This window comes from Staurois parvus, unplaced genomic scaffold (genome assembly GCF_062004578.1).
Source record: "Staurois parvus isolate SC_StPar_1 unplaced genomic scaffold, SC_StPar_1.0 ptg000239l, whole genome shotgun sequence".
NCBI classification, from domain to species: domain Eukaryota; kingdom Metazoa; phylum Chordata; class Amphibia; order Anura; family Ranidae; genus Staurois; species Staurois parvus.
In genome coordinates, this window is record NW_028318035.1 from 2,149,800 (window position 1) to 2,175,905 (window position 26,106).

The 26,106-nt window shown below is 40.9% G+C and overlaps 1 protein-coding gene across 2 annotated transcripts in view; it reads right to left on the reverse strand.

Moving 5' to 3' along the window:
- Positions 1-26,106, reverse strand: part of AKT1 (AKT serine/threonine kinase 1) — a 207,780-nt gene that overhangs the window by 47,727 nt on the left and 133,947 nt on the right. For both annotated transcript variants that reach the window (XM_089680299.1, XM_089680298.1), the window contains exons 5-8: positions 13,789-13,936; positions 8,802-8,933; positions 8,649-8,714; positions 6,917-6,985 (exon numbers count right to left, since the gene is read on the reverse strand). In XM_089680299.1, the coding sequence (XP_089536425.1) occupies positions 6,917-6,985; positions 8,649-8,714; positions 8,802-8,933; positions 13,789-13,936 (415 nt within the window). The remainder of the gene's footprint in view (positions 1-6,916; positions 6,986-8,648; positions 8,715-8,801; positions 8,934-13,788; positions 13,937-26,106) is intronic.

Below are 26,106 nucleotides of genomic sequence, written 5' to 3' on the forward strand. Positions count from 1 at the left end.
ACGCAGGAGAACCTAAGCAAAAAGCCCTCTCTAATCGCACGGGATGCACAGGTGTTCTATGCATGTGGGCAGTCCCATTCATGTCTACGGGGATGCCACAGCTGCACAGACATAGCCTCTGCTTCCAATAGGACACTGTCTGCATTTGGGGACAAGCACCCACATGACTGTCAAACTGAGACCAGCGGCTGTGTCTGTACAGGTACCTCATCCCAATAGACATGAATGGGACTGCCTGCACCCAGATGCACGGAACACATGTGCATCCAATACGTGCAAGGATGGCCCTTCACACAGGTGTATGCATAGGTATGCCATGTGAATGAGGCCTTATTAGCGCAGGAAAGGGTTGAAACCTCTAAGTGTTGGTGCTGCCTGTGCCTTCCTGTCCCGGTGACAACTGCTCTCCCTCATTTCTTAATGAGCTCTAAATATTCAGTCAATTTCCAGTTTTTTTGAGCTACCAGAAATTTTATACATAGCTAAAAGTAGTTACTAAAAACAAAGCATCCAAAACTTGGAAAAAAGTTGGTAATTCAGTTGAAAGCCATTGGATTGTTCTTGCACATGTAACATGAAGCATCCACAAAGCTAGAAACAACTTTATTGTTCTGACACTCCGCTCAGCTCTTCTCTCTGGTATGTTTTGCCTCCTAAAGGGAATTAAATTCACAGCAGTAGTTATTCTTTGATTAAGCTGCACTAGGGTGTGAAATGCGTTCAAGCGGAGCTGGGTGGGGTATCCGATTGTGCTGGAATGATAAAGTGGTTTTGGGTGGGCAGGATCCCAGTAATGTGATCACCCATGGTGGGTGATTGTAGTGACAGTCTTGGGAGCTGTATCATAACAGACATGATTGAACTTTTCCACCACATTTGATTGAGACAATGTCAATCCCACTTCCTTACAATCAATCAAAACCACCATTTTACATCTTTGATTACTTTGCAATTTCAATGAAAAATTAAATCGAAAGCTTGATCAAAATTGATACTTGTATGGCCAGCTTAAGACTTTAAAGAGGATCTTCACTCTAGAAAGAAAAAATGTAAAGTCAGCAGCTACAAATACTGTAGCCGCTTACGTTTAATAAAAAGACACTAATCTGTCCAGGAATCCAGTGCCATCCTCAACCCAACCATCTTTGGCTCCCCGATGCCAACATGTTCACTGTAGGACTCCTTCCGGCTTCACATCCAGCTTTCCACTGAGCATGTGCGAGCCATGCTGTACCTTGTGAATGGTCCACAGTCTTCTGGGACCTGTGTCATAAAAAGCTGCAGGCAAAGATAGGGAGGACTGAACTTCCGTTCAGATCACCTAGGCCATCCAAGTGGAAGTAGGAGCAAGTACCTATCAAAATTAGGTACACACTTCCCGTAAATATAATGACAAGGGGGAGGATGACGTAAAACAGAGCTTTCCCTTTTGGGTGAAGTTCCGCTTTAAAACAATTTAGATTTACTTTGAACTATTACCAGATGACACTGTTGAGTTTGTTTTATTTTAGAATGACAATCATTTGTAGTTTAGCGCTTAGAGGTGTCCTATAATGGTTCTGGTTTAAAAGCCCACTCGTTTAGGCTGGCCATACACTAGTAGAACATTTTAAAAATGTTTGTTGGATATTATATGTTCGTTAGTGTGGTCAAATCAACATTAATTTTCACCCACATTGTCTATATGCAGTGACAAGGTGTGAGGGAACAGGTTGAAAATTTGGTCTCAAAGAAAAAAAAATTAACAGTGTATGTGGTTTTCATTCAGAAAATTACATTCATTGCAACATTGAATTTAAAAAGCAAATTCAATTTTGAAGTACAAATGTTCATATGAATTTCTGAGTGAATGGCCAACTTTAGCTACTTTGAACCTTCCAAACACGTCTAAAATTGTAGCCACAGGTGTGAAAATATTAAACGGATAGCCCCTATTACCTATCTATCTAGTTTGTGTCCAGAGTGAACAGATCACAGTTTACTTTTTAATTTGGGAAAGCTGTAAACTCGGACGTGCCTACACCTGTCCGATAACAAGGAAATGTCTGCACACAATCACTGTTTTACGAGCGTCGATTATTTCCTTATTCCACATTACAGTAGAACATTTTGTTATAAAGTTGTACTAAAATGGCACACCTACGGCAGGTAAAAAGTATTGAACACGTCACCATTTTTCTCAATAAATATATTTCTAAAAGGTGCTATTGACATGAAATTTCCCCCACAGGTCGGTAACAATCCATGCAATCCGTACATACAAAGCAACCAAAACAAATAAGTTAAGAAATTAAGTTATGTGTAATAAAATGGAATGACACAGGGAAAAAGTATTGAACACATGAAGAACGGGAGGCACAAAAAGGCATGGAAAGCTAAGACACCAGCTGAAATCTATCAGTAATTAGAAAGCAATCCTGCCCCTTGTCAGTGCAAATTAATATCAGCTGGTTCAGTCTCAACCGATGGCCTATAAAAAGGTGTCTCAAGAAACATTTCATGATTGGTAAAAGCAAAGAGCTCTCTCAAGACCTTTGATCATCAGTATGTCATCAATACAGATAAAATAGACCCAAAATTAAAGCGATCATTAATAGTCATATAACCGACTCACCAGATAAATTGGTGGGGTCCTAGAAGGCTAATAAATAGTACAGTCAACAAATGATTTGTAAATATTACCAAAAGGGGCAACACCCACAAAGCATCCTCACAAAGGGAACCAACTGCGGCTTAATGTGAATCAAAAAGGTAAATAAACCTCGTTACAAATAGCTTAAAAAATTCCACCACAGTGGGTGAATAATTCTTAATTTCTTCTACATCACTTAAAATAAGGATTGGCAACGTTGTCACCTTAACCATTTCCATACGGGGCACTTTTACCCCCTTCCTGCCCAGGCCATTTTTCAGGTCTCAGCGCTCTCACACTTTGAATGACAATTGCGCGGTCATACAACATTGTACCCAAACTAAAATTTTATAATTTTCTTCACACAACTAGAGCTTTCTTTTGGTGGTATTTAATCACTGCTGGGGCTTTTCTTTTTTGCTAAATTAACAAAAAGAGACCGAAAATTAAAAAAAAAAACGTTTTTCTTTGTTTCTGTTATAAAAGTTTGCAAATAAATAATTGTGCTTCATAAATTTAGGCCGAGATGTATTCTGCTACATGTCTTTGGTGAAAATAACCCATATTAAGATGTATTTTTTAGTTTGTACAAAGTTAGAGTTCAAACTATGGTACAGATCTGAATATTGATCAATCCTGAAGTACTGACAGCCAATCGAATTTCTTGAGGTCCAAGAATGTCAGAACAGTACAGATATCCCCCAAATGACCCCTTTTTATAAAGTAGACAGTCCGACGTACTTCATAAGAGGCATGGCGAATTTTTTGAACTTGTATTTTTTTGTCATCATTTTTCGGAAAATGAAAAAAATGTAAAAATTTATTTTCACAATTTTTTTTTTTTACATACTGTCACCAGTGCAGTACAGCATCATCATATAACTGGCATGGCGGTGATCAGGGACACTGACTGGTGACAGTATGAAAAAAAAATATATATATTTTTTTTTTTTTTATTGTTAATTTTTTATTACATTTTTTTCTTTTTTTTAAAGATTTGCTTTTCATATTTCACTATGACCAAAGTAGTATAATGTTACCATAGTAACATTGTAATACTATGGTGAAGTGATCAGTATTTTTTTTTTTTTTTTCACAATTTGCTTACAGCAAAGAAATACTTTGCTATAAGTAAGATTTTACCTGAATGACATCGATTCATTTAGAATTTTTTTTTTTTTGTGCTAAGCTGTGATTTGGCCACGGCTAATCACATGACATGTGCATGTGATCGCTGTGACCATTCACAGCTAGACAGTAGTATACAATGGATGGCATGAATGAAGCCATCCACCATTGTATACAACTGTCATGTGACCTGCTGTGATTGGTCACAGCAGGTCACATGGTACCGGCAACAGGGTCGGTACTCAGATCTGTCATCAGCCATGTCCGAGGTACACGGCCGGTGACAGATCGCGTCGCTGCTCGGCTCTGTTGGCGCACAAACTGCGCATGCCCGGGAGGACGCCATATGGCATCCACCCGGAACGCTGAAGGATTTTGCCGGCCGCCAAACGGCCAGTGGCCGGGCGGCTAATGGTTAAAGAAAAAACCCAAGAACCCGGGCTACCATATGCTCAATCACACAAAACATACAGACCCACCCAAACAGCGTATTAGACCAACAGTTGCCCCCAGTTCAGGAATGCAGATACCAGACTCCACTGTGAGGCCAATATATGGGCTCTCTTTCATCTCAGTTGAGGATACATGATGGTAGTGCCTGGTCTTCACAAACCTGAACAAAGGGCACACTGGCTCAAGAAAGTGCAGAAAATAACACCGGTGTCGAAATGATTGGGGTTGAATGACCTTATGGACCAATTCTGGTTCTATATATCTAAACTAGGTGATGTTCAGACTGCCTTGAGAACATATCACGGCATAATACTGAATATTAATCCATTGGTACAGTGATGTAAGAAGGAGCCTAGGACTTGGTATAAATATTTAAAACATGGTGAATACAGTATGAAGCACCTTAATTCAAAGACAGTGTTCCATCAAGTGGACAATGGCTGGATCTCAGCTCAGTATGCACGCTCACCATGCAAGACTCCATTTCTGGAGAAAAAGCATTGTGAAGCTTGTTTAAAGTTTGATGCACAACCTATATATAAGCCTGTGAAATTCTGGGAGAATATAGTCTGGTCAGAGAAGACTAAAATTGAACTCTTTAGGTGCCATAAATGGCACTGGATATCACCCCAAAAACACCATACCAACAGTGAAATATAGAGGTGAGATCATCATGGTGTGAGGCTGGTTTCAGCCTACGGTACTGGCAAACTTCATTTCCTTGAAGGAAGGATGAACGGAAAAATGTAATCAGACATTCCTGATAAAAATCTGCTTCCATCTACCAGGATGATGAAGATGAAATGAGGGTGGACATTTCAGCAAGACAATGATCCCAAATACAAAGCCAAGGAAACTCAGTTTCAAAGAAAGAAAATAAAGCTGCTAGAATAGCCTAGCCAATCCCCTGTCTTGAATCCAATACAAAATCTATTGAAAGTTCATAGAAGAGGCCCACTGAACCTTCAAGATTTGAAGACTGTGTGGAAGAATGGGCCAAAATTACACCTGAGCAATGCATGCGACTAGTTTCTCCATACAGGAGGTGTCTTGAAGCTGTCATTACCAACAAAGGGGTTTGTACAAAGTAATAATTTAATTTCAGTTAGCGTGTTCAATACTGTTTCCCTGTGTCATTTCATTACACATAACTGAATTTATGAATGTATTTGTTTTAGTTTCTTCGTATGTAGGGATTTGCATGGGTTGTTACCGACCTTTAGAAATATACAGTATTTACTGAGAAAAATGGTGACGTGTGTGTGTGTGTGGCCACCACATCTGAGGACTGGGAAGTTGCAATAGATCACATTTTTTATTTTGAGTTTAATACCGCTTTAGCTATTTTACCTGCAAATGAGTCTCAGTGGCCAATGATGACACTCTAAAGTCCTTGTACATATAAACCTTGGCTTGTATAAGAACAGTGCGTACAACAACTTTAAAGCACCTTTCAGCTCCTATTTGGGAGTACTTAGCACAGATCATAAACGGAGCGTAGGCTTTCTCTATAAACAAGCAGCTAGCAGGCTCCAGTAGACCTCGGCAAGTTTCAAGTAGTACCTGTACCTAGCTAAACATCTTGTGAAGTCTTCTAGAACTTAAATCCACAGTCAGCTTCTCCAGTATGATCTGTGTTTAATATCCCCAAATGGAAGTTGGGGGTGCTTTAAATGCTTTGACAAGGCTGTCTGAAAGCTTTGCAAATGCGTGTAAAGGCTTACTGTGCACACAAAGCTGGCACCCACATATACAAGGCCTTAGAGTGCCCATGCTGGATGGTCTTATTTGGAATGTCGCTAGGCCTGAGAATGAAGAAAGGCAAGTCAGGCTCAGTAATAAAGAGAAACTTAATCAGAGGTGGGCGCAGAAAAAGCTTTTCTGGCGGAAATTGCATTAGTAGATTATTTTGTATATGTAATATATAGCGTTGTCAAGCACAGCGCTTTACATATTTATTATACATTCATGTCAGTCCCTCAAGGACCTTACAATCTAACTCACTTTCATACATACACATGCCAATTCAGACAGGAGCCAATTACCAGCATATCTTTGGATAGGAACAGGGAGAACATGCAAACTCCATGCAGTTAGTACAGTGGCTGGGATTCGAACTGACTATCCTAGTGCTGCCAGGCAGAAGTGCTAACCACTTAGCCAAGGTGTTGCCGGTTTATTTTACCAATTTGCACAGTAGGCTGGTACCTATAGGCAGGACATGCAGAGGCAGCACCTTTCTTAGAAGACATTGACCACACATTGTTTTCTCCATCAGAAGAATATAGTTATCTAATTTAAGATTTATACAATCAAAATATTCTAAGCTAGGTTAGGACCAATAAAACAAGACAACATTCTGGTTCCTTGAATGCCAGGGTTGGTAAGCCTATAGGCTTCAGTGTTTGAAATCAGACCCCGATTAGTAGGTGTGGTTTCTGCTCTTAGTTCTGGCAGATGTTTGGCACTTTGACTTGTATGCATCTATTATTATTATTATACAGGATATATATATAGCGCCAACAGTTTGCTCAGCGTTTTACAATATAACGGGAGACAATACAGCAACAATACAGTTCAATACAAGAGGGATAGGAGGACCCTGCCCCTTGGAGTTCCTATATCTCCTAGATTGTAAGCTCCAACAACTCTTCTGAATCTAATCTGAAATAACCATTCACCAGTTAAAATCTCCATGATTACCTCTCCTCCATTTGCATATTCCATAACAAAACATAAGCGATCATGAGTCTGAAAGGAATATTTTAATGCCTAGAAGGAGAAAAGGAGAAAAAGAAAACAAGAAAGGTATGTTAGCTGTAAATAGAATTTGCCTAGTATTCCCCCTTTAGAGGACCAACATACAACTCAAAAAATCCATGAATGTGGGCCAATGTGTCATACATTATTGTGTCTGTATTCCCCACAGTTGTCAATTAGGTGCAAATTTGGAAAATGAGAGATGAAATTTGACTGGTGGCTGTAGTAGAGAAATAAAGTCAAACAGTTGAAGCTCAGTTAAAAAAAAAACAAAAAAAAAACAATATTCACCTTTCCAGCCGTTTCTTTGGAGCAGGTTTAAACATAGAACTCTATAGGTAGCTGGTACTGTTCAGAACAGCTTGCAATGTACAATTTAGGGGACAGATTGAGGGACAATTCCTTTAAGTGCATGAACATACAATGTACCATCCAAACCTTGAGATATTTAACCCTTTTTTTAAAGCAGACCGTGTGCACATCTAGTTTACCAGTGATAATGTGATCTGCCAGCACAGTATAAACAGAATTAACTATCCCCTACATAGACAGGGAAAGCTAGGCAGGATTTATGAGCAAGTATAAAGGTAAGCAGTATTTTCTAAGTTACGCTATGTGAATGGGTGTAACAAATATAAAGTATCCCTTTTTGGCCTGCAAAAGCAGAAATACACTTTACACCTGACAAGCAGCAAAAGCAGTAAAGAGAGAACATTGCCAGAGGAACTTCAGTGAAATAGACAGGCTCTGCAAAGGCAAATATACTATTAAATACGTGTTCTTTAAATAAGGGAGAACACTTTGGTTGACAAAAATAAATCTGTCCTCCCCAGGCTTATTATATACACTGCAAAAGCTGCTGGAGATACAGACATACAGTAACATCCAGACCAGCCATACGGTTATAAATAAACATCCCTGCACCCCTGTAGATGTGCTGTAGTCTTAGCCATTATATCATAGATTATAAAAAGGTTGTGCAGGGAATGTTTGAAATTTGGCTTTAAGCACTGTGCAGACTTCTGGGAAATGCAGTTGACCAATCATATAAGAAATTAATGACATAATGTCCCTAGTGCGAATTAAAATGGAAACATCATTTGCCAATATTAAATTGCAAACTAGGTGGAGTATACTGGTAATAATCTAAATAAACTTGATTAGAGCTGACAACACATATACTGCTCCTGGGCTGGATTCCACAACACTTTTGAAAGCCTACAAAGTCTACATGAAGCAAGCCCATTAGAGACCAAAGTGTGCAGAGGATTAAACAGGTTTTTTTTTAATTTAATATTCTGCAAACAATTAAAAAAAAACTTTAAACAATCTGTTCAACTGCAAAAAATTGTTGTTTTTTTTTTAAAGTTTTGGATAAAATGGAGAGGGTTTGAACACCCGTAAAGTTTTTTTTGCTATCGAATGTGCACCAGTTAGTAAGATTCAGCATCTCTATTTGCCTACTGAGAATGAAAGTGAAAAAGATTCCTAGAGCTGTGGTGGGATTTACTCACTTCACTTCCTGTCCCATAGCCAAAATAGGAAGGAAAATCCCCCCAGTGGGACCCAGATGGCAAGAAAAAAAAAACCTGACAGAGGTTATAACCCTTCCTTACTCTACCCAAAATGAAAAAAAAAAAAAAGTTCTGCTCTTCGTTCCAATTTAATGACTTACCGTTAAGAAAGGGTGCCTAGAGTTCTGTAAGACGCGGTTTTCGGTCAGTGTGTGCGCTACTTCATCCTGAAATAAAAATACACTCAACGTGTAAAGCTATTTTGTTTATCCTGAATTCATATTTAAAAGTGTAACCTTACCCACACAACTCACCTTTGCAACAATTACTTCTTTTTTTAAAATTTTCATAGCGTAATATCTTCCTGTTGCTTTTTCTTTGACTAAAATAACTTTTCCAAAGGTACCTTTCCCCAACAGCTTCAGATATTCAAATTCATTCATAGTCTGCGGATATCAAAAACAAAATAAAACTTGATGAGCTCTCTTGGGTTTACACTTTTATGTTTGCTCGTCTGCAATCTCAGCCACCACCAAGGATTAAACAGTTCAAACAACCGGTGAACAAAGTGAAAAAAAACGCATCTTAAAAAATCTCCAGGTATTTTATAAGTTAGCCGAAATATCTTACAGGAAAGTTGGTAAATGGTGGAGAGGGGTGGGGGAGTACTGGATCACTTACATAAAAAAAAAGAAGCTAATTAGAACGTTTGGTCTGGTTCAACACCATGGGGTTGATTTACAAAAACTGGAGCACTCAGAATCTGGTGCAGCTGTGCACGGTAGCCAATCAGCTTTTAATGTCAGCTTGTTCAATTAAGCTTTGACTATAACGTGGAAGCCAATTGGTTTCTATACAAAGCTGCACCAGATTTTGCACCGTGCAATTTTAGTAAATAACCCCCCATATCTAGCCATTAAGGAGGTAGGCTAGGAGTAGAAAAGTCCTTCTCTGAGCTAGTCCCACAGTGTTCCCAGTGGATCCAAGTCACCATAACTCTAAGACCAGGGGCTGAAGAACATCTGGACAACTCAGATCGACTGATTGTGTCATTCGTCTAATTTACCTCCTGAACATCTGAGTAATATGTTACATCAGACCAGACTTGAACTAGGAATAAATTTCAATTGTACAGCACTTCATTTACTAAAGCAACTGTGTGTCAAACAATTGCCACTCTTATTTTCCTATAATAAAGTCTTCATTTTTTTTTCTGTCTTCATCCTTTCTCCTGACCTCTCCAGCCTCTTTCAGCCACTTCCTGTCTATATGCACTTGCTCCAGTGTTGTCTGTACATCAGTGGCCTAACTAGAACCTTCAGAGCCCTGGTGCAAGAAACCATGAAGAGCCCCCAACTGACCCCCTTCTGGGGCCCATCTGTCTGAGCCCAGTGGCAGAACACCAGGGCCCAGTTGCAAGTGCGACCTTTGTGACCTTGGCAGTTACGCCACTGATGTCAGTAGTTTTTTTTTTCTTGGGCTTTGGTGAAAAAACAGGGGTCTAAACAGACCTCTGATGTTCCACCTTTGGGACAGAAAAAAGGAGGTTGAGGACACAGCCCTCAGTCTTCTTCTCTGCAGCCTCAGCTGCACAGAATGTATGGACAGGAATAGTTCTGTACAGAGCTTCCCATTCATTCATAAACCGAAGCATGGTAAACACAATTTACTATGAGTCTGCGATTGGTACTGATCACCGACTGCTCATTAAGAAAAGGAAAGGGCCCCTTTCCTGCCCTTCATCTTGACAGATCCCCCACAGCAGCCGGCAGGAGTGGGGGAAACACAGCAGAGCTGTGGGGGAGGGGTCGGGAAAGAGCACGGGGGGCGGGGGCTGTTTGCAGCAGAAAGAATCTGCGTAAGAGGAGAAGCAGGGCAGCTACATATAGAGGAATCAATAATCAATCTCTCCATTTCCGTCCTGCAGCCACTGAATGCCTGGGGGAGGGTCAGGAAGAGAAGTGAGCATATATGCAGCTGCCCCCGCCACTTCTCCTATCCAGGCATACAGGGGGCCACATGGGCTCCCCGCAGCAAGGGGGCGGGTCGCAATTGTGACCCAGTAGGTAAGCCCCTGCTGTACATCATTGCTCAGGACCCGCTTCCTGATTTTGACAACAATTCCAACACACATTGAATGCAGGTGTGGTGTAGAGACACTTGTAGTCTCCGCTGAAGCACAACTGGGAGTCAGGTGTCCCCTCATAACAGGATGTCCCTTAACAAGGACCTTCAGGACAGGATCACCAGGTATTATTTTAATACCCCCAAAAACAAAATGTCTAACAAAACATAAAAAATGGTGTGAAACAAAATAAATCACACGTGACAATAAACACTGAAGTGAAATAATGTGCGACAAACATGCATAAAAAATTACGCATGACACTTATAAATATAAAAGTGAGAAAGGAGAGGACTGCCTGCGATGTGGTTGGTGATTGGAGAGGAGCTTTGTCTGGAAGGTGATTGGCTGCGGAGCGTTCACAGTGAGCAGAAGATGGGACAGGCATGTCCCAGGGTTGTCTGTACTGCTCAGAGGAGATTGGGGCCACCAGAGAAACTGGCTATACCACACCTATATACTTGGAGAGGAGTTCGCCACGATTACGTTTATTCCTGAGGGGGAGATCGCTGCAGGGAGAGATGCGCAGCGACAGAGGAGTCTTGTACATGGAGGATCCAGTTTGGTGATCCTACAGGTGTTTTGGCCCTTGCGGGTCGAAGCAAGGAGGTGAGCGGGTTATTCCGCTATCTGTGGATATCCTTCTGTGCTCATGAACATCCACTATCCACTTGCAAGTGTGCTTTATATATTGGACTACATGGTGTTTAAATACCAATTTGGACGTTTTGTTCACTTTTATATATTTCTTATAAGTGTCATGCGTTTATTTTTTATGCATGTTTGTCACACGTAGTGTGACACAGTTATTTCACTTCAGTGTTGTCACGTGCAATTTATTTTGCTCCAATTTTTTATGTTTGGTTAGACATTTGTTTTGGGGGGTATTCTTTGGTTAGTATTGTAATAAGGAGTTTTTCCTGGATTTATGTGCGTTTTTCTTTCGCCTTCAGTCCTAATTTTGGACAGATGTATCAGTCCCAGTTGGACTATTCTCTCTTATTGTTTGAGTGTTCACCATCGACTTAGATCCTATTTAAGATCAATTCATATATACACCCACTTTGCGAGATCATTGGTATAGACACACTTAGTTATTGGTATCACTTTGAATCCCGCAGTGGATTGTTATTCACTTTCTTCACAAGAGGATCCCCAGAGAATCAGGTCACTTTCAGACACTATTCGTATTCACTTTTGATCTTATGAGGATCAAGTCACTTATAATTTTTTTCGTATATTTATTTTAGAATTTATCACATGTATGTTTGTGTGTTTAGGTCTTGGTATTCACTTATGCATGTTAATATATATTATATATTTTAGGTAGCGCTACATCAATTATTTCATTTTTTTTGTCCATAGATTATTAGGTATATGATTAGATGTTAGCAGCTTCTTTTTTCTTTTTATATCTGTATTTATTATTATTATTATTATTATTATACAGGATTTATATAGCGCCAACAGTTTGCGCAGCGATTTACAATATAAAGGGAGACAGTACAATTACAATACATTTCAGTACAGTGGGAATAGGAGGGCCCGGCTCGAGGAGCTTACAATCTAAAGGAAGGGGGAGGTGATACAAAAGGTGATAGCTGCGGGGGATGATCTGGCGGAGGCGATTCAAGTACAGTTCTTAGGTGGAGGTGGGGTAGGCTTCCCTGAAGAAGTGAGTTTTCAAAGATCGCCTAAAGGCAGACAGGGTGGGGGCTGACCGGACATGCTGTGGAAGGGAGTTTCAGAGAATGGGAGAGGCTCTGGAGTAGTCCTGGAGGAGTGTGGAAAGTGGTGATGAGGGAGCTAGAGAGGAGGATATCATGGGAGGAGCGGAGTGGGCGATATCTGTGGATGAGGTTGGTGATGTAGCTAGGGGCAGTGTTGTGGATGGCTTTGTAAGCTGTGGTTAGTATTTTGAATTTTATACGTTGGGTTAGTGGAAGACAGTGGAGGGATTGGCAGAGAGGGGCAGCAGTCCCTGATCAGTTAATAAGGTGTATGAGTCTAGCAGCAGCATTCATAATAGACTGAGGGGGTGCTAGCCTGTTTATTGTTTTAGTTAGGAGTGCAGGAGGTTTATACCAGTATTCTTTTAATAGGGATGCATATTTACAATTATTAAAAGGAGCAAGTAAAAAAACAAAATATATTAAAGCCTATTGGTGCTTTGGTTTAAGTCTCTTTTACAGACTACTTGTCATGAATGCTATAAAAGTTTATTGCATTTAGGATGAATATGACACTGGTCCATCAGGTTCAAACACTTAGCAGCTTCAGGTGACAGATAAGAAAAAAAAAAATGAAAAAACAAATGGAAAAAAAAAAAAAAAAAAAGTGTCCAATTTTGACTCTCAAGGAAAATAAATCAATTGGTCAGACTAATTACCTAGATCAAAATACCATACGATCCGATAGTAATTATAACTGTGGATAGCATTAATTGCACGAAAATCAATGCAAGCTCTTGGTTATAAGGGCAGCAATGAAGAGAAACAGTAGCAGTACTCTCTCAATCCAAACAAGGCTTTTAATAAAAATTTTGAATACAACTGGAGTATAGATATACCTAAATGTAAGTACATCCATCATCAGAGAAGCATGTAGCCTGCCACTCCCAAACTCCTTCTTAAGATACTAGTTCCCTGGCTATTATGCTGATTGGCTTCAATGTTTCCTGAGTCACTAACCTGAAACAAGTATAAAGCTGGCCACACAGATCAACTTTTGTTGTCAGGTTTCTGAAGAAGCGGATAAATTGCAAGCAGTGGGCAGCACTCTTGGCACCCTACTGCCTGATATTCAAAAAAACGAAGGATCGGAGTAGATAAATCTTGGTCAAACAAACAATTACTGGATGGCCTGGCAGCACCTACTGTATTTTGACAGCCACCAGTGCACCAGTAGCCAGATTTGGCCATCCGCTCTGTATAGCGTAGATGGAGGAGTCATCGTTTGCTTGTTCTGAGTCTGACTCTGTACTGAAAACAAACAGCTAGCAATTATACATTTGCAGGAGGCCAGCAATGGCAGCCCATATCTTTCCCTCATGGCAATTTAAACATAACCACACCAGTTATTACAGGTATACCTACCAACATTTAAACCATAAACACCAAGAACAGGAGTTAAAAAGGCTTAGTAACATCAAATGAAGCTCATTCAACCCAACTTACTACTTTGTGTTTTGGTTTTGATAGAGAAACTTCCATTTCTTCTGCCCCGGAGTTATCGCTCGGAGAGCCAGACCTAAAATCCATCATTTCTTCTTCTTGTTTCTTAAGGCTGTCGGCTACTGCCTGGATGGCTTTTATCCATTCTTCTCTGGAGGAAGATGAGAAAGCGGGGATCAGAAGAGGTGAAGCATCCATTACACAGTGTTAGGTGAAGAATAGATTCCGAATTAAAAGACCTTTCACTTACTCACACAGGGCAGCTCATTGATTTTCACCTGTCAGCTCATTAACTTACATTGGATCGCTATTGCCTGTGTGAAGCCTCTGCTTTGAAACTTGCAAACCGAAAAAATGGGATAGGTTTTTATGTGCTTAAAGTGAAACTCAAGGCATCCGGTCAAAGGATTTGTAATGTTGGCCTGCCATTCCTAAATACACACTTCTGCCATTTTCGATGATCACTCAACTATGTATGCTGCATGCTCATTGGATAGAGGTAATAATGCTGAATTATGATTCATGATTCAACAAACATGCTGAAGGCTACACAGGTAGCTGCATTGCTGAATCAGGAATTAAGTCCAGCACCCAATGGCATATCCAAGGAGGTGCAGTCTGGAATAGGTAAGCGCCACTTAGGGATGCTGCTGTGGCCATGGCTTCTAATACACACTGCTGGGCCTGATTGGGTTGACTGCAGGTTGCTTGTCGGGTGGATTGATACACAGAGCAAGTCACTGTCAGTGACTTCCCCTATTGAACATAAATTGTATTCAGTCTAACATAGTCTCTAAAGTTCCAGCAAAAAACACCATTCTGCAGTGTGGGATCCGTGCAGTGCTACTCGGGTGTATGTACATGTATAGATATTCAGAGTCGCTGGGTCTAGTACATATATTCCTCCATCCCAAATACTTACAAAAGTCAAAATGAACTGCCCATGGGACTTTTTGGAAGGTCATGAAACACAAAAATGTAAAATGTATAAAATCAACTTTATTAGAACATATAAAAGTAAAAAAAAAAAAAAGTGTTGAAAACAGAGAAATGCACCAGAGAGACTTTTATACAATTTTCTATACTTCAATCTAAATGAATGATTCACATTCAAACTCCTGATGAAGCAAACCACGTTTCATGCTTTGAGTTCCATGATGGATTCAATCTCTTTCCTGATTGGCACAATTATTCATAGATTTCTTTATGAAAAATCTTTCCAGCTATGTATTGAAGTGTGGAAAATTGCAAAAAATAAATAAAATAAAAAAAAAAAACTGCCTGGTGCATTTCTTTTTTAATTCATTTTACTTTTATATGTTCTAATAAAGTTGAAGATTTTTATATTTTACATTTTTGTGTTTCATGTCCTACAAAAAAGACCCATGGGCAATTAGTATTGACTCCTTTGTATGTACATGTATACACTTTGCTTCAACTGACCACCAAAGAAAGGGGGAGCAATAATCCCTGTTGCCTTATAATATGGGGCACACATTAACCAATATAAAAGGGGGCAGACACCAAAATAAAAAGGGACACACTAAAAATGGCACACACTAACCACCATAAAGGACCACCACAAATGAGGAATCCTAAACACCATATAGCAGGAACACTCAGTCTGCAGTGAAGGGGATACACTGACTATTGTATACAAGGGGGCACACTGAGTCCAGAGCTCCATATGCTACAAAGTCCTGAGACTGTGGCATTGTATATTACTAGAATTTAGACCTCTATGGGTCTCTCTATCAAACCACACCACTATCATCCCCAACAAGGTGCTCACTAATAAAGCGGTAGTAAACCCTGCTTGGTGCCTTGTACCTACAGGTAAGCTGTATTATAAGCTTTCCTTTTATGTACAAGGAATATCTGTACATGTTTAGGAGATTTTCACTCCTTTTTTCAGCCGAAGACGTCACCGGGGCATGCGCACTGCATTCTTAATGGAACGCATACTGAGTATGCCGTCTTTTGAGAGTGCTATGGCACAATTGTGGCTCCCGTGTACATGTGCGGGAGTGATGTAATTGCAGTTCAGCCATTCATATGGCTGGAGCCCGCAAACCCAGAAGGAAGACCAGGTGAAGATGGAAGCCCTGTCAGTTGTGACAGAGCGCCGCTCTGTCAAGGTAAGTCTTTTATAATGTGCTAGAACAAGATAAATATATGGCGCACTAAGAAGAAAAACACCAGATGAATAATGTGATGGCTAGTAGATTAACCACACCAGCAAAGTCCTTAAAGTCCTAAGGTGGTTAAGGGATAACAGTGCTTGACTCAGTGGTAGCCGATTCAAAAAGAGCTAGAAGAAACTGTGTGAACCATAAAAAGGAGAGAAGCAGCGCCAATCTAAGTGCAGCAATATAAGTAAATTATTTCCACAAAATTGGCAACTCACAATAGTAGTAGTGAAATGAGCGCTTGTCGAACTGGTGTCAACTGCTGTGCAACTCCTGGCTGGTCCCGATACCTACCTGCATCGGGATTGTGAGTTGACAATTATGTGGAAATAAATCATTTGCTTATATTGCTGCACTTAGATGACACTGCTTCTCTCCTTTTTATAATGTGCTAGTGTGTGAATGAAATTAAAGGGCTCCATGCACACTGGCTTAAAAAAAGGCTGCTCTTACAGGAGTTTAGCATTTTGCCTGTAAAAACAACTGATTTTATGTGTCAAAGCACATTAGGTAGTCTAAATGTGTTTTTAAGCTCAGCATTTATAACCAGAAAAAAATTAAAAAAACAAATCTTGTTTTCCGAGCATTTTTCTGGCAGAAAAAAAATGCTAAATGCTCTTAAACACTGTGAAGCGCTCCTAAATGCTACTACGAAAACCGCTCAAAATTACCTTTTTTTCTGTCAAGAACCAGAGTACTTGGAGCCACAATCTGCATATTTTGCTGCAGTACGCCAAGTTTGCTATTTTTTCTGATAGCTATGCCACTGGTGCCTGCTATTTTTTCTGCCTATGATTAATGTTTGTCTAATTTAATTATTATTACTTAAAGCAAGATTGATATGTTGGAAGAGAGAATGAATATATGTGGGGGCAGGTGTGAAGTAGGCTAGGTACACCACTAGTGTCACCTGCCTGGCTGTGGGCTTTGGGCAGCCAGCCCCCATGGCTGCCTGACTACATAAACAATGACAGCATTACATAGGATGTAATCACTGTTCGGCCCACAGTTTTCCACCGGGCTCCTTTAATTTTTTTTTCCTGCCAAAGTTTGTCAGGCTTAGGGATGCCGACAAGGACATCTACAGCTTGAATTTTGGTAAATTCAGCAGGAATTGATTAAAATCCAGATGTGTATGGTCAACTTTAGCCTCTATTTAGATCTGAAGTTGCCATGATGCTATATATCTGATCAGCTGACACCAGTCATTTGAGATCTGGCATTAGCACATCGCCAACTGGGACAGTCATCACCAGAGACATGCCTTGAATGTAGCATTTAATGAAATGAAGAAAGTGGTTATAAACCTCAGACAGGAAATATGAACAAAGCATATTCCTCTATAGTAGGTCTCAAAGCTCTCCTCATTGAGATCTGCAGAATGTAATTTCAGCTCTTTGCTGCCCTCAGACAAGCTTTATAAATTCTGAACTTTGAACAGATGTAGAGAATACAAATGATAAACAGGTACAACTTATGTAGAAGGGTCTATTTCATCTATGTGTATCAACTGAGACCAGTCACTTTACTGGGTATATGTGAGGGTTTACAACCACTTTAAGCTTTCTTGAAGAGAATTAATTTGATGGCTTTAGTTATGTTTTAATCTATTGATAAAGAACAAGGAAGGGTCAGAACCTCGGTTGTGTTTTTTTTTTCTTGCCGTGTCCACATTCCGAAGAACTTCCCTCACTTCCTCTCCCTGCCAATTATACCAAGGTCCTGTGTCACCGGCTTTGGGTTTGTGTCAATGGTATCAGTCACAGACTTCTGAGATCATTCAGAACTCATTGTATGGGAACAAAAGCCCATTGACACAGACCCTTACCTTGTTTTGTAAAGACCACTGGTGGCCCAAGTTTCATTTACCAAGGGTTTGGAAAATGTTAATACACAAACTACTGTCAAAAAAGCCATGGGAATCTAAAAAAAAACAAACTAAAAAAAAAAAAAAAAAGACCATAGGAGAAGAGGGTCTTTTCATATAGCTTTAAGAGAGACGTTTAACATACACATCCTTCAAATAATATGCTTAGGGAAGCTCTAAAACTGTATGTGGTGTTATGGAACAGTATGAATTTCACAGACAGCCTCAGAGTACACTGGCAGTCGATGTTTGTAGATAATTGATGTTTTTTTCTTTTTTTTAATTAAGACTCTTATATACAGCAGCAATACCTCTAACTGAAATTCTTTAGTTTGCAAAAAGGCTTTTTTCAGTGTTTTTGATGCAACAAATGTCTTATCAAAAAGGACATGGTCCCACTTTAGCTGGTAGAAACTGTCCAGTAGTTCACTGAGGCCGTCTCCGAGTGCTGATGCAAAACTGTCCTATTTACTATTAAGCTTTCAGTAAGAATTAAGATTACGACACAGAACACAGGCCAGGGATATAGTACAAAAATTTAAATGCTGTAGGGGAAATAGCAATGTAAAACTGTCCAGCAGCATCACCGTTTTAATCAGGGATAATAGACCTAACTGGTGTATGGCCAACTTATAATTTATCTAAGGGGACAACGAGTAATAAAATGTGAGTTTGTTTAGGTGCATGCTATTCTTACACTTGTTTTTTTCTTAAAAACGATGTAGTGGCATGCCACAAATAAAAAGCAGCTGCAAGAACAAATGTTGAAGAAAGAGAAGTGCGCCAGACTAAGTGCAGTATGAATATAAAAGTTTATTGCACACAAGATTGTAAAAACTCACAAGACGTGGGTAGATATCAGGCATCAATATATAAGGAGGAGGATGTCATCTGTGCTGCACCTCACAAGTGGATGGCTGCAATGCCAAGGTGTTGCACGGCTGGCGCTGTAGGCGGGTCCCACAGGAGGAGGCGAGGATGGCAGGCGCAGTAACCGGGAGTCGCGGCGCAACAAATGTTTAATATGGAATGCTCTACTTTGAGCAGAAGAAAAAAAAAAAAAACCTACAAAATAAAAAGGCAGAGGCCCTAAAAGAAAAAAAAAAAAACCCAAGCTTTCCTGAAAACAGCTTCCAATTCACCAACACTATGGCTGCTCTGTACCCCACTTTTCTAGAGAGGGGCTGGCTTAACCCAAAGCCTCATGAGTGGACCCCTTTTAAGCCTGCTGGTCCGAGTTCTGGGCTATGCAGTGTTTTAAAAAAAAATATATATATCTCATGCACATAAATTTTCTAGGACCACACATATGGAATCTTCAGGATTAACCTTGAACCCACTGTAACTGCAAACCTAAACCTTATCCCAACCCATTACTAGGGGTGGGTGAAGGAAGATTTGCATCTCAGAGCTTCCATTGCATATCACGTTACCAGAATGGTATGAACTTCTACCTATTGCAGATTTGGCTTCAACAACGTCATTGGGGGGGGGGGGGGGCGGTCAAAACCAGTCACCATACTGTATGTAAAGTGTATTTCACTGGACTGTAGTTTGAATATAAGGGCCAAGAAGATACAGCAATGTCCTTTTTACCAAGTCCTATCTATAATGGCCAAGGAGATACAACAATGTCCTTTTTTCTAAGTGCTATCTAAACCAGTTTCTGACTAGGCTCTATTAAACTGGGGTAAGAATGTGTAATATAATGTAAGTTACAAGGTACGTTATGTTTTTATACCATGAAAATGACAGCTTAGTTTTGTCATACTTAATGCCACCGGCTTTTTATGCAAATGAAGAAGAGGGACAGGAGTCAAACGCTACAAACTCAGACATTTCTGGGACAAACAGCTTACAAGTGATGAACGGGAAAATCAGACAAGTTTAATTCATAATGACAGATTCAAATCTGGTGCACCAGTGTAGATTCCATCTGTATTAACATCTCCCTTCTCAGCATAACATGCAAGTATCTTAGGATGCTCGCCTACAAATGTACTTATGGACATGATTAGCTGTCAATAATAATTACATTTTATTACAGTATACTTGAGTCATGGAATGTACAAAGGCACTGGTTTATTTAATAAAGAGCAAAGTTCATGAAAGCGGTTTACCCAACATAAGATCCGTTATTTTTGTCTATTAAATTCCATTATTTACAAGTCCTCATGAATAGCACAGTCAGTTGGATCAAACCATTTACAGTTTAAGTGGACCTTTACTCACAAAAGTGATTTAAGGTCCCTGTACTGCTCACTCTATTTTTTGCTGGCCTGTCTCCTGCCATTCTTGCCTAAGCAAGAATTGACGTGTTCTTGCTCCCATGACCACCTGGGATATCAACATCAAATATCCTAGGAGACTGCAGGAGTAGGGACAGTGGGGCATACGGTGGGCCGAGCTGGAGCAAATCATCATGGGCAGACTCCTTGAACCCAGAAGAGGCAGCCAGGCTCACGATGGTGGTGAAGTACCAAGAAACAGCCGGATGACCCAGGCTGTGACACCTGCTCAGCATAACACAGCAGGACAATATTGGATCTGCTTGGCAGGTGAGTATGTGCATCAAGGACAATGCTGAATACCAGGTTAAGAGGGGGCTAATAAAAAAAAAAAAAAATGTGGCAAGGGCGTGAAGTTTCTCTTTAAAGCTTAAGTGCAGCCAAAATAAACAGAAAAATCAGTCATAACGTAAAACAGTAGGATGTGTCCCTTGTGTTGATGCTTCTTTTAGTTGAAATCTCCCTACCTCCATAGTCTTCTGATGCAATTGGGGTTTATACAACAAAGGGGCTACAGGCTTTCATATGCTCGTCCTTTCCACCCATCTGCTCCATTCATAAAAGCTGTACTACTGCTTCTATGAAACATGATCTAAGAATGGAGGGGGTGGTCTTTTCAATCATCCACCCATCCTCCATTCATAGATTCAGTTTGATTCATAAAATCTGTAGTACGGCTTCTACAACTGGAGCAGCTGGAAGGAGAGGGTGAGCATAATCATGCTCTCTTGATGACCCCCTTAGCTCTACTAACCCCAACTGCACCAGAAGATTGTGGAAGTGGGAGTGATGGGGCATGGACAGAGGAGGATTTCAACTAAAAGAAGAGGCATCAGCACAAGGGACACATGTTACTGACTGTAAGTTATGTCCATTGTGCTGACTTTTTCTGTTTTTTTATTCAGGGCATCTGGGCATGAAAAAGGTATTTTCAAAATAAGTATTGTGTGAAAGGAAGGGGGAGTGACAAAAGGGCAATTGTTGGGTATAGGTCTTGTAGATAAATCTTCATATGCTTGGCCAGGCTGCAGTTTCCAATATTAGGACACATACTAACCCATGCAAGGCAAATTAAAAGGTCACTTAAAGTGAAATTAAACTCAAAATTTAACAAATGCTGATAAGTCAGGTTTTTACGATTACTGGTCTCTCTGTCAAACCCTCCTTGTCAGTGGTAATATACACTGAGCCACACAAGCGTAGCTCACCACTTACAACACTGCTCTGGGCTGTGAGGATGTGACTGAAGCGGCCAGAGTAAACCCAGAAGGAAGACGGGGAGGAGAAGAGGTGCCTCTGACTAGTGGAAGCATTAACAGCGCATTGCTAGAGGGCATCATTTGACAGGTAGTTTGCCATAATGTGCTAATATGTGGTCCATACTCACTTGGGCACTCACATGAGCACTCACACGAGCACTTGGGTGCTCATGATTTCAAAACTATAGCAGAGTTTAATTCCTCTTTAAATACCTCTCCCTAGCAGTACACCCCCCTCATTCCTGCACTGCTTAACTCCACCACCATGTCTGGAAAAAAAAGCCCTGAATAAGCTCCAACCTGACTTGCCAGAGCTTGCACAGAGCTATGGATGACTCCTTCCCCAGCCCCATGTGATAGAACTAAGCCAATCACAAGTCACCTAGTGCTTTCACATGGGATAATGGGGACAAGTCATGTGTTCACTCATATCCAGAAATGCCACAGGATTCACTTTACTCCCAGCGGAGTAGAGGAGAAGCAAAAAGAGGAGAGCATTGTATTGCAGGGGAAAGGGGACTTAAGTGACCCTTTCCCTTTGCTCTTCATGGACAAAGGCATTGGTCACTTAAACGCCAACCCTCCCAGTATCTGGGCACTTGATATATTGAAAGAAACCTGCACTAAGAAAAGAGGGAGGTTGTCATTTTCAAACATATTTTGCAAATGCCAATTTTCTGGCAGCTTCAATGCTCTGAGTCACTAACCTAGAACAAGTATGCAGCCAGTGAAGTAAGAAAAAAACTTAATCTGAATATTTGTTCCAAGTACATAAAAAGAAAGCAACAAAATCACATGGCATGTGGTAACTGGTATTTTCAGAAACAGAGGCAGGCAATGGTTGCCTATTTAAAGGGAAATCTGTGCTCAGGATTACCTTTACGTCTGTTCCCATAATGCGGTGCAATGACAGAACCACTGTTTAACCTTTAATCAAATAAAATTGTCTAACCATTTTCTTTACCTTTTATAAGCCACACTGTAAAATCTTCAAACATGCCACCTGATCTAGTAAATCTTGTTCAGCCTCCTCTCTGCTTGTCTAGACACAACAGCAATCAGGAAGCACAAGGTCTCTGCCTTACTCCGGCCATTCATTTGTAACCAGTGCTTCGTGATTAGCTGGCATTATTCTGCCTAATTTACACAGCCAGCGAAACTTCAGAGCTGCAGCAAACACGCCACCAAACAGGTCTTCAAAAAGGACCAGTATGAGATCATGGTTTTGTCTGTCTGCCTCCCGGCATCCCTCTGCCACCTCCTCCCAATTGTCCTTGTTGGAGAACCATGCCGGGCTCAGATCTCGTCTGGTCTTCTGAGATTACACCAGCATTCTACATCAGAACAGCTGGACAGAGGGACATCAATATGCCTAGGCGGGCCCAGCCTTGTGGTTTGAAGGAAACGGTTTCATAAAGAAGTACAGGACAAACAAGACTAGCTGCTTCCTTGTGTAGTCATTTTATTTCTGGAAGCAGAAAAGCTTATGATCTATGGCATTTTTTGTAACCCAAGTATCTAGGATGTTATCAGCATGGCGTCTGTGTGTTGCCCCTGTATTTGTGCGCGTTTCTACCAGGTACCCCCAGTTTCTCTAATAATATATAATGTTGACCTGTATGGCTTAACTGCCCACTAGCACAGGAAGGAGCCAAGTCTATGTCCTGTAACTACAAATATCTGAGTTCAGAGCTTATAGGCATGTTCATGAAAGACACAGAAGACTGTGATATCAGCAAAAAATAGACAAGCCAGTACTGAACAATGGAAATCCATAAAACTTGAAACAGAATCAGTATGGAAGTTCCTAAACTGGCAGGAAAAGTGAAACGCGGGAACCAACCAGTGTCCATATCTTTACCTACAATATCTCCCTGTGCACACTAACCTGGCTAGTTTTGGCACCACATATTAAAAGAGGGTTTCTCAACCAGGATTCCATTGAACCCTATGGTTCCTTCAGAGGTTGCTAGGGGTTCCTAGACCAATGAGCAATTTCTGCCTCTCAGATAAGTTCCCACTGACACCATTGATCTTTTTAACTATCTGTAAGGGGATAACTCTTCCCAATGACCACAAGTGTAAGGAGCATTCTTCCCACTGACCATCACACTAATGTATCATGAGTTGTAGATATAATCATTTTTAGCAAGGGTTCCCTGAGATCGGAATATTATTTAAAGGGTTCCTTTGGGTTGAAAAGGTTGAGAAAGGTGAAAGGTATTAAAAGTGTTACTAAACCCACAACAGTAAAATCAGTCTGTGTATGCAGCAAAGCATGTTTGTTATACTCACTGTGAAACCTAAGGGGTTAATACTCCACACTGTGTAAAAAGTATGTTGGATCCTGTCTTCTCTGATCCTCCCCATCTTTTAATGTCCTCCAATCCATCTGCTGATAGAACAGAGCATTGGGGACAAGCTGCACATGCTCAGTTTGGTGTGTATTGTTAGGAGTTTTTTTTTCTTTTTCTTGGAAGGGTGCATGTGATCAGCACAGGGCCAATCAGCACTGTCCAGACAGGGGGACAGGTGTTATGCAATCTCACTGGGCAGTGAGAGGAGAATGAAAACTCCTCCTGCAAGCTTTAACCAGTGCTCTGCTAGACACTGATATAAGTCACAAGATTGCTGATGAGAAAAAGTATTTATCAGTTTGTTTACTAAAATAATTGCATTTCCATATTCTGTGTGCTGTGGGAGACCAGATATAGTGAATGCATCTGTTTTGTAACACTTTAAATACTGATTTAAAGCCCCATGTGGGGCTATATTTTTGGCCAAATTCTCCCCCTGGACTTAAAAAACACAAAACAAAAACAGCTATGGCTGCATTAAGCATCTTTAGTCTGGAGTAGTCCCCCCAGTACACCATCACCATAGGTCTACTGGGTTGAGTGAAGTCCAACCTCAACCTGGATGACGGAGGAAAATTTTAATGCAGGGTACCCTTACCCCTGAGCATAATGACTTGTACTCGTGTACTTATGCAGAGTAGTGCTTGGATGCCAACACCCAAGTGCTGCTCTCTGTCATCTGAGGCCACCCACTATCGGAAAAAGACTGAAAAGGAAGTGGACCCGGAAGTCATGCAAAGTCAAAAGCAAGAACATATCAGAAACCGGTAATAGTCCTGGAACAAGCATGTAGTAAATGAGTATTCAAACCCAAACCTTTAAGCAGGGCTTAAAATTTCAAGTCCTGAGCTACTAGCCAGGCCTTAAGAGTTACTGGCCACCTACAAACACACACAAACAGAGACACCTGTACGCACACAAACATGTACACACACGCACACACACAAACATGTACACACACGCACAGACATGTACATACACGCACACACAGAAACATGTACACACACGCACAGAGACACAATGTACACACAGGCACGTACAGACATGCATACACAAAGATACATGTACATACACAGAAATACACACGCACAGACACATGTATGTGCATACACACACATGTACATGCACACACACGTACCTACATGCAAAAACATGTACAGATGCACACATGTACATACACACGGACACATATACACACAGACACATGTACGTACATACACAAACACACATGTACACACACACACGCAGACACATATACAGATACACACATGTACATACACACAGACACATGTACATGGATACACAGACACACACACATACACGCACGCACGCTGTTAAGTACTCTCTCCTCTCCCCTGAAGCCACCACTGGCTGACATAGATGATCATGTGACCAGAGTGAGCTGAAATTAGGTACATACACACCCCCCTATAAAAAGTTGCAGTACTTTGTTGTTCACTCCAGAGCCAGGTACAGCACGCTAGGGGAGGCAGAGAGCACAGCACACACTCCTTCCTTTGCTTTCACTGCGCTCAGCTATTGTGCAGTCTGACGGCTCCCAGTGTCAATGACAGATCCGGCCAGAGCTCCGTGCCTGCTCAGCAAGACGGCCCCGGGGGACACACTCGTCCCCACCATAATTTCCACTCGCCATTGGAGAGCAGGCGAGTGGAAATTTCAAGGCCTGCTTTAAGCATTAGTAAAGTCAGCATTTAAATCTAAAAATAATACAAAATCACAAAATACAACTTTAACACAACAAACACTGCAGGCCCTGAAGCTCCCAGCACTCTGAAGCCAGGACCATCTTAGAAACCTATGCCGTTTGACTTTGTTTAAATGGAGCCACCCACCACTGATGTTGCAGAGAAATCCCATGCATACCGACTGAAGAAACCCAAGCCTCCCTTCAGAGTCAGTTTTTGCTATGGTACAGCCTGCAAGAGGACAGAATGCCACCCCAGCACAGTAAAAAGTGGATAATGCACCTGGATGGGGACTTTTTCCACATCTTTTGGACATGTCTATCTCCCAGTTCTGGTTGGAAATTTTTGATAAAATAAATATGATCAGCCAAGCCCAGCTTACTCCAACACCAAAAATATGTATATTGGGCCTGGTGGAATTGGCCCATCACTGTGGCAAGCAGATGCTTCTGGCTCTGTTACTCTTTTACGCTAGAAAGTCAATCACCATGCATTGGAAGAAGACCTTTCCTCCTGCACCGATCTTCTTGAAACATTTGGTTAACTCAAAAATTCCTCTATACTGTGATACTTATGAAAAAAGGGGGGGGGGGGGGGGGGGGGAGTATGAAAAAAATTCAACAAGGTCTAGTCAAGTTGGCTAGAGGACCCATCC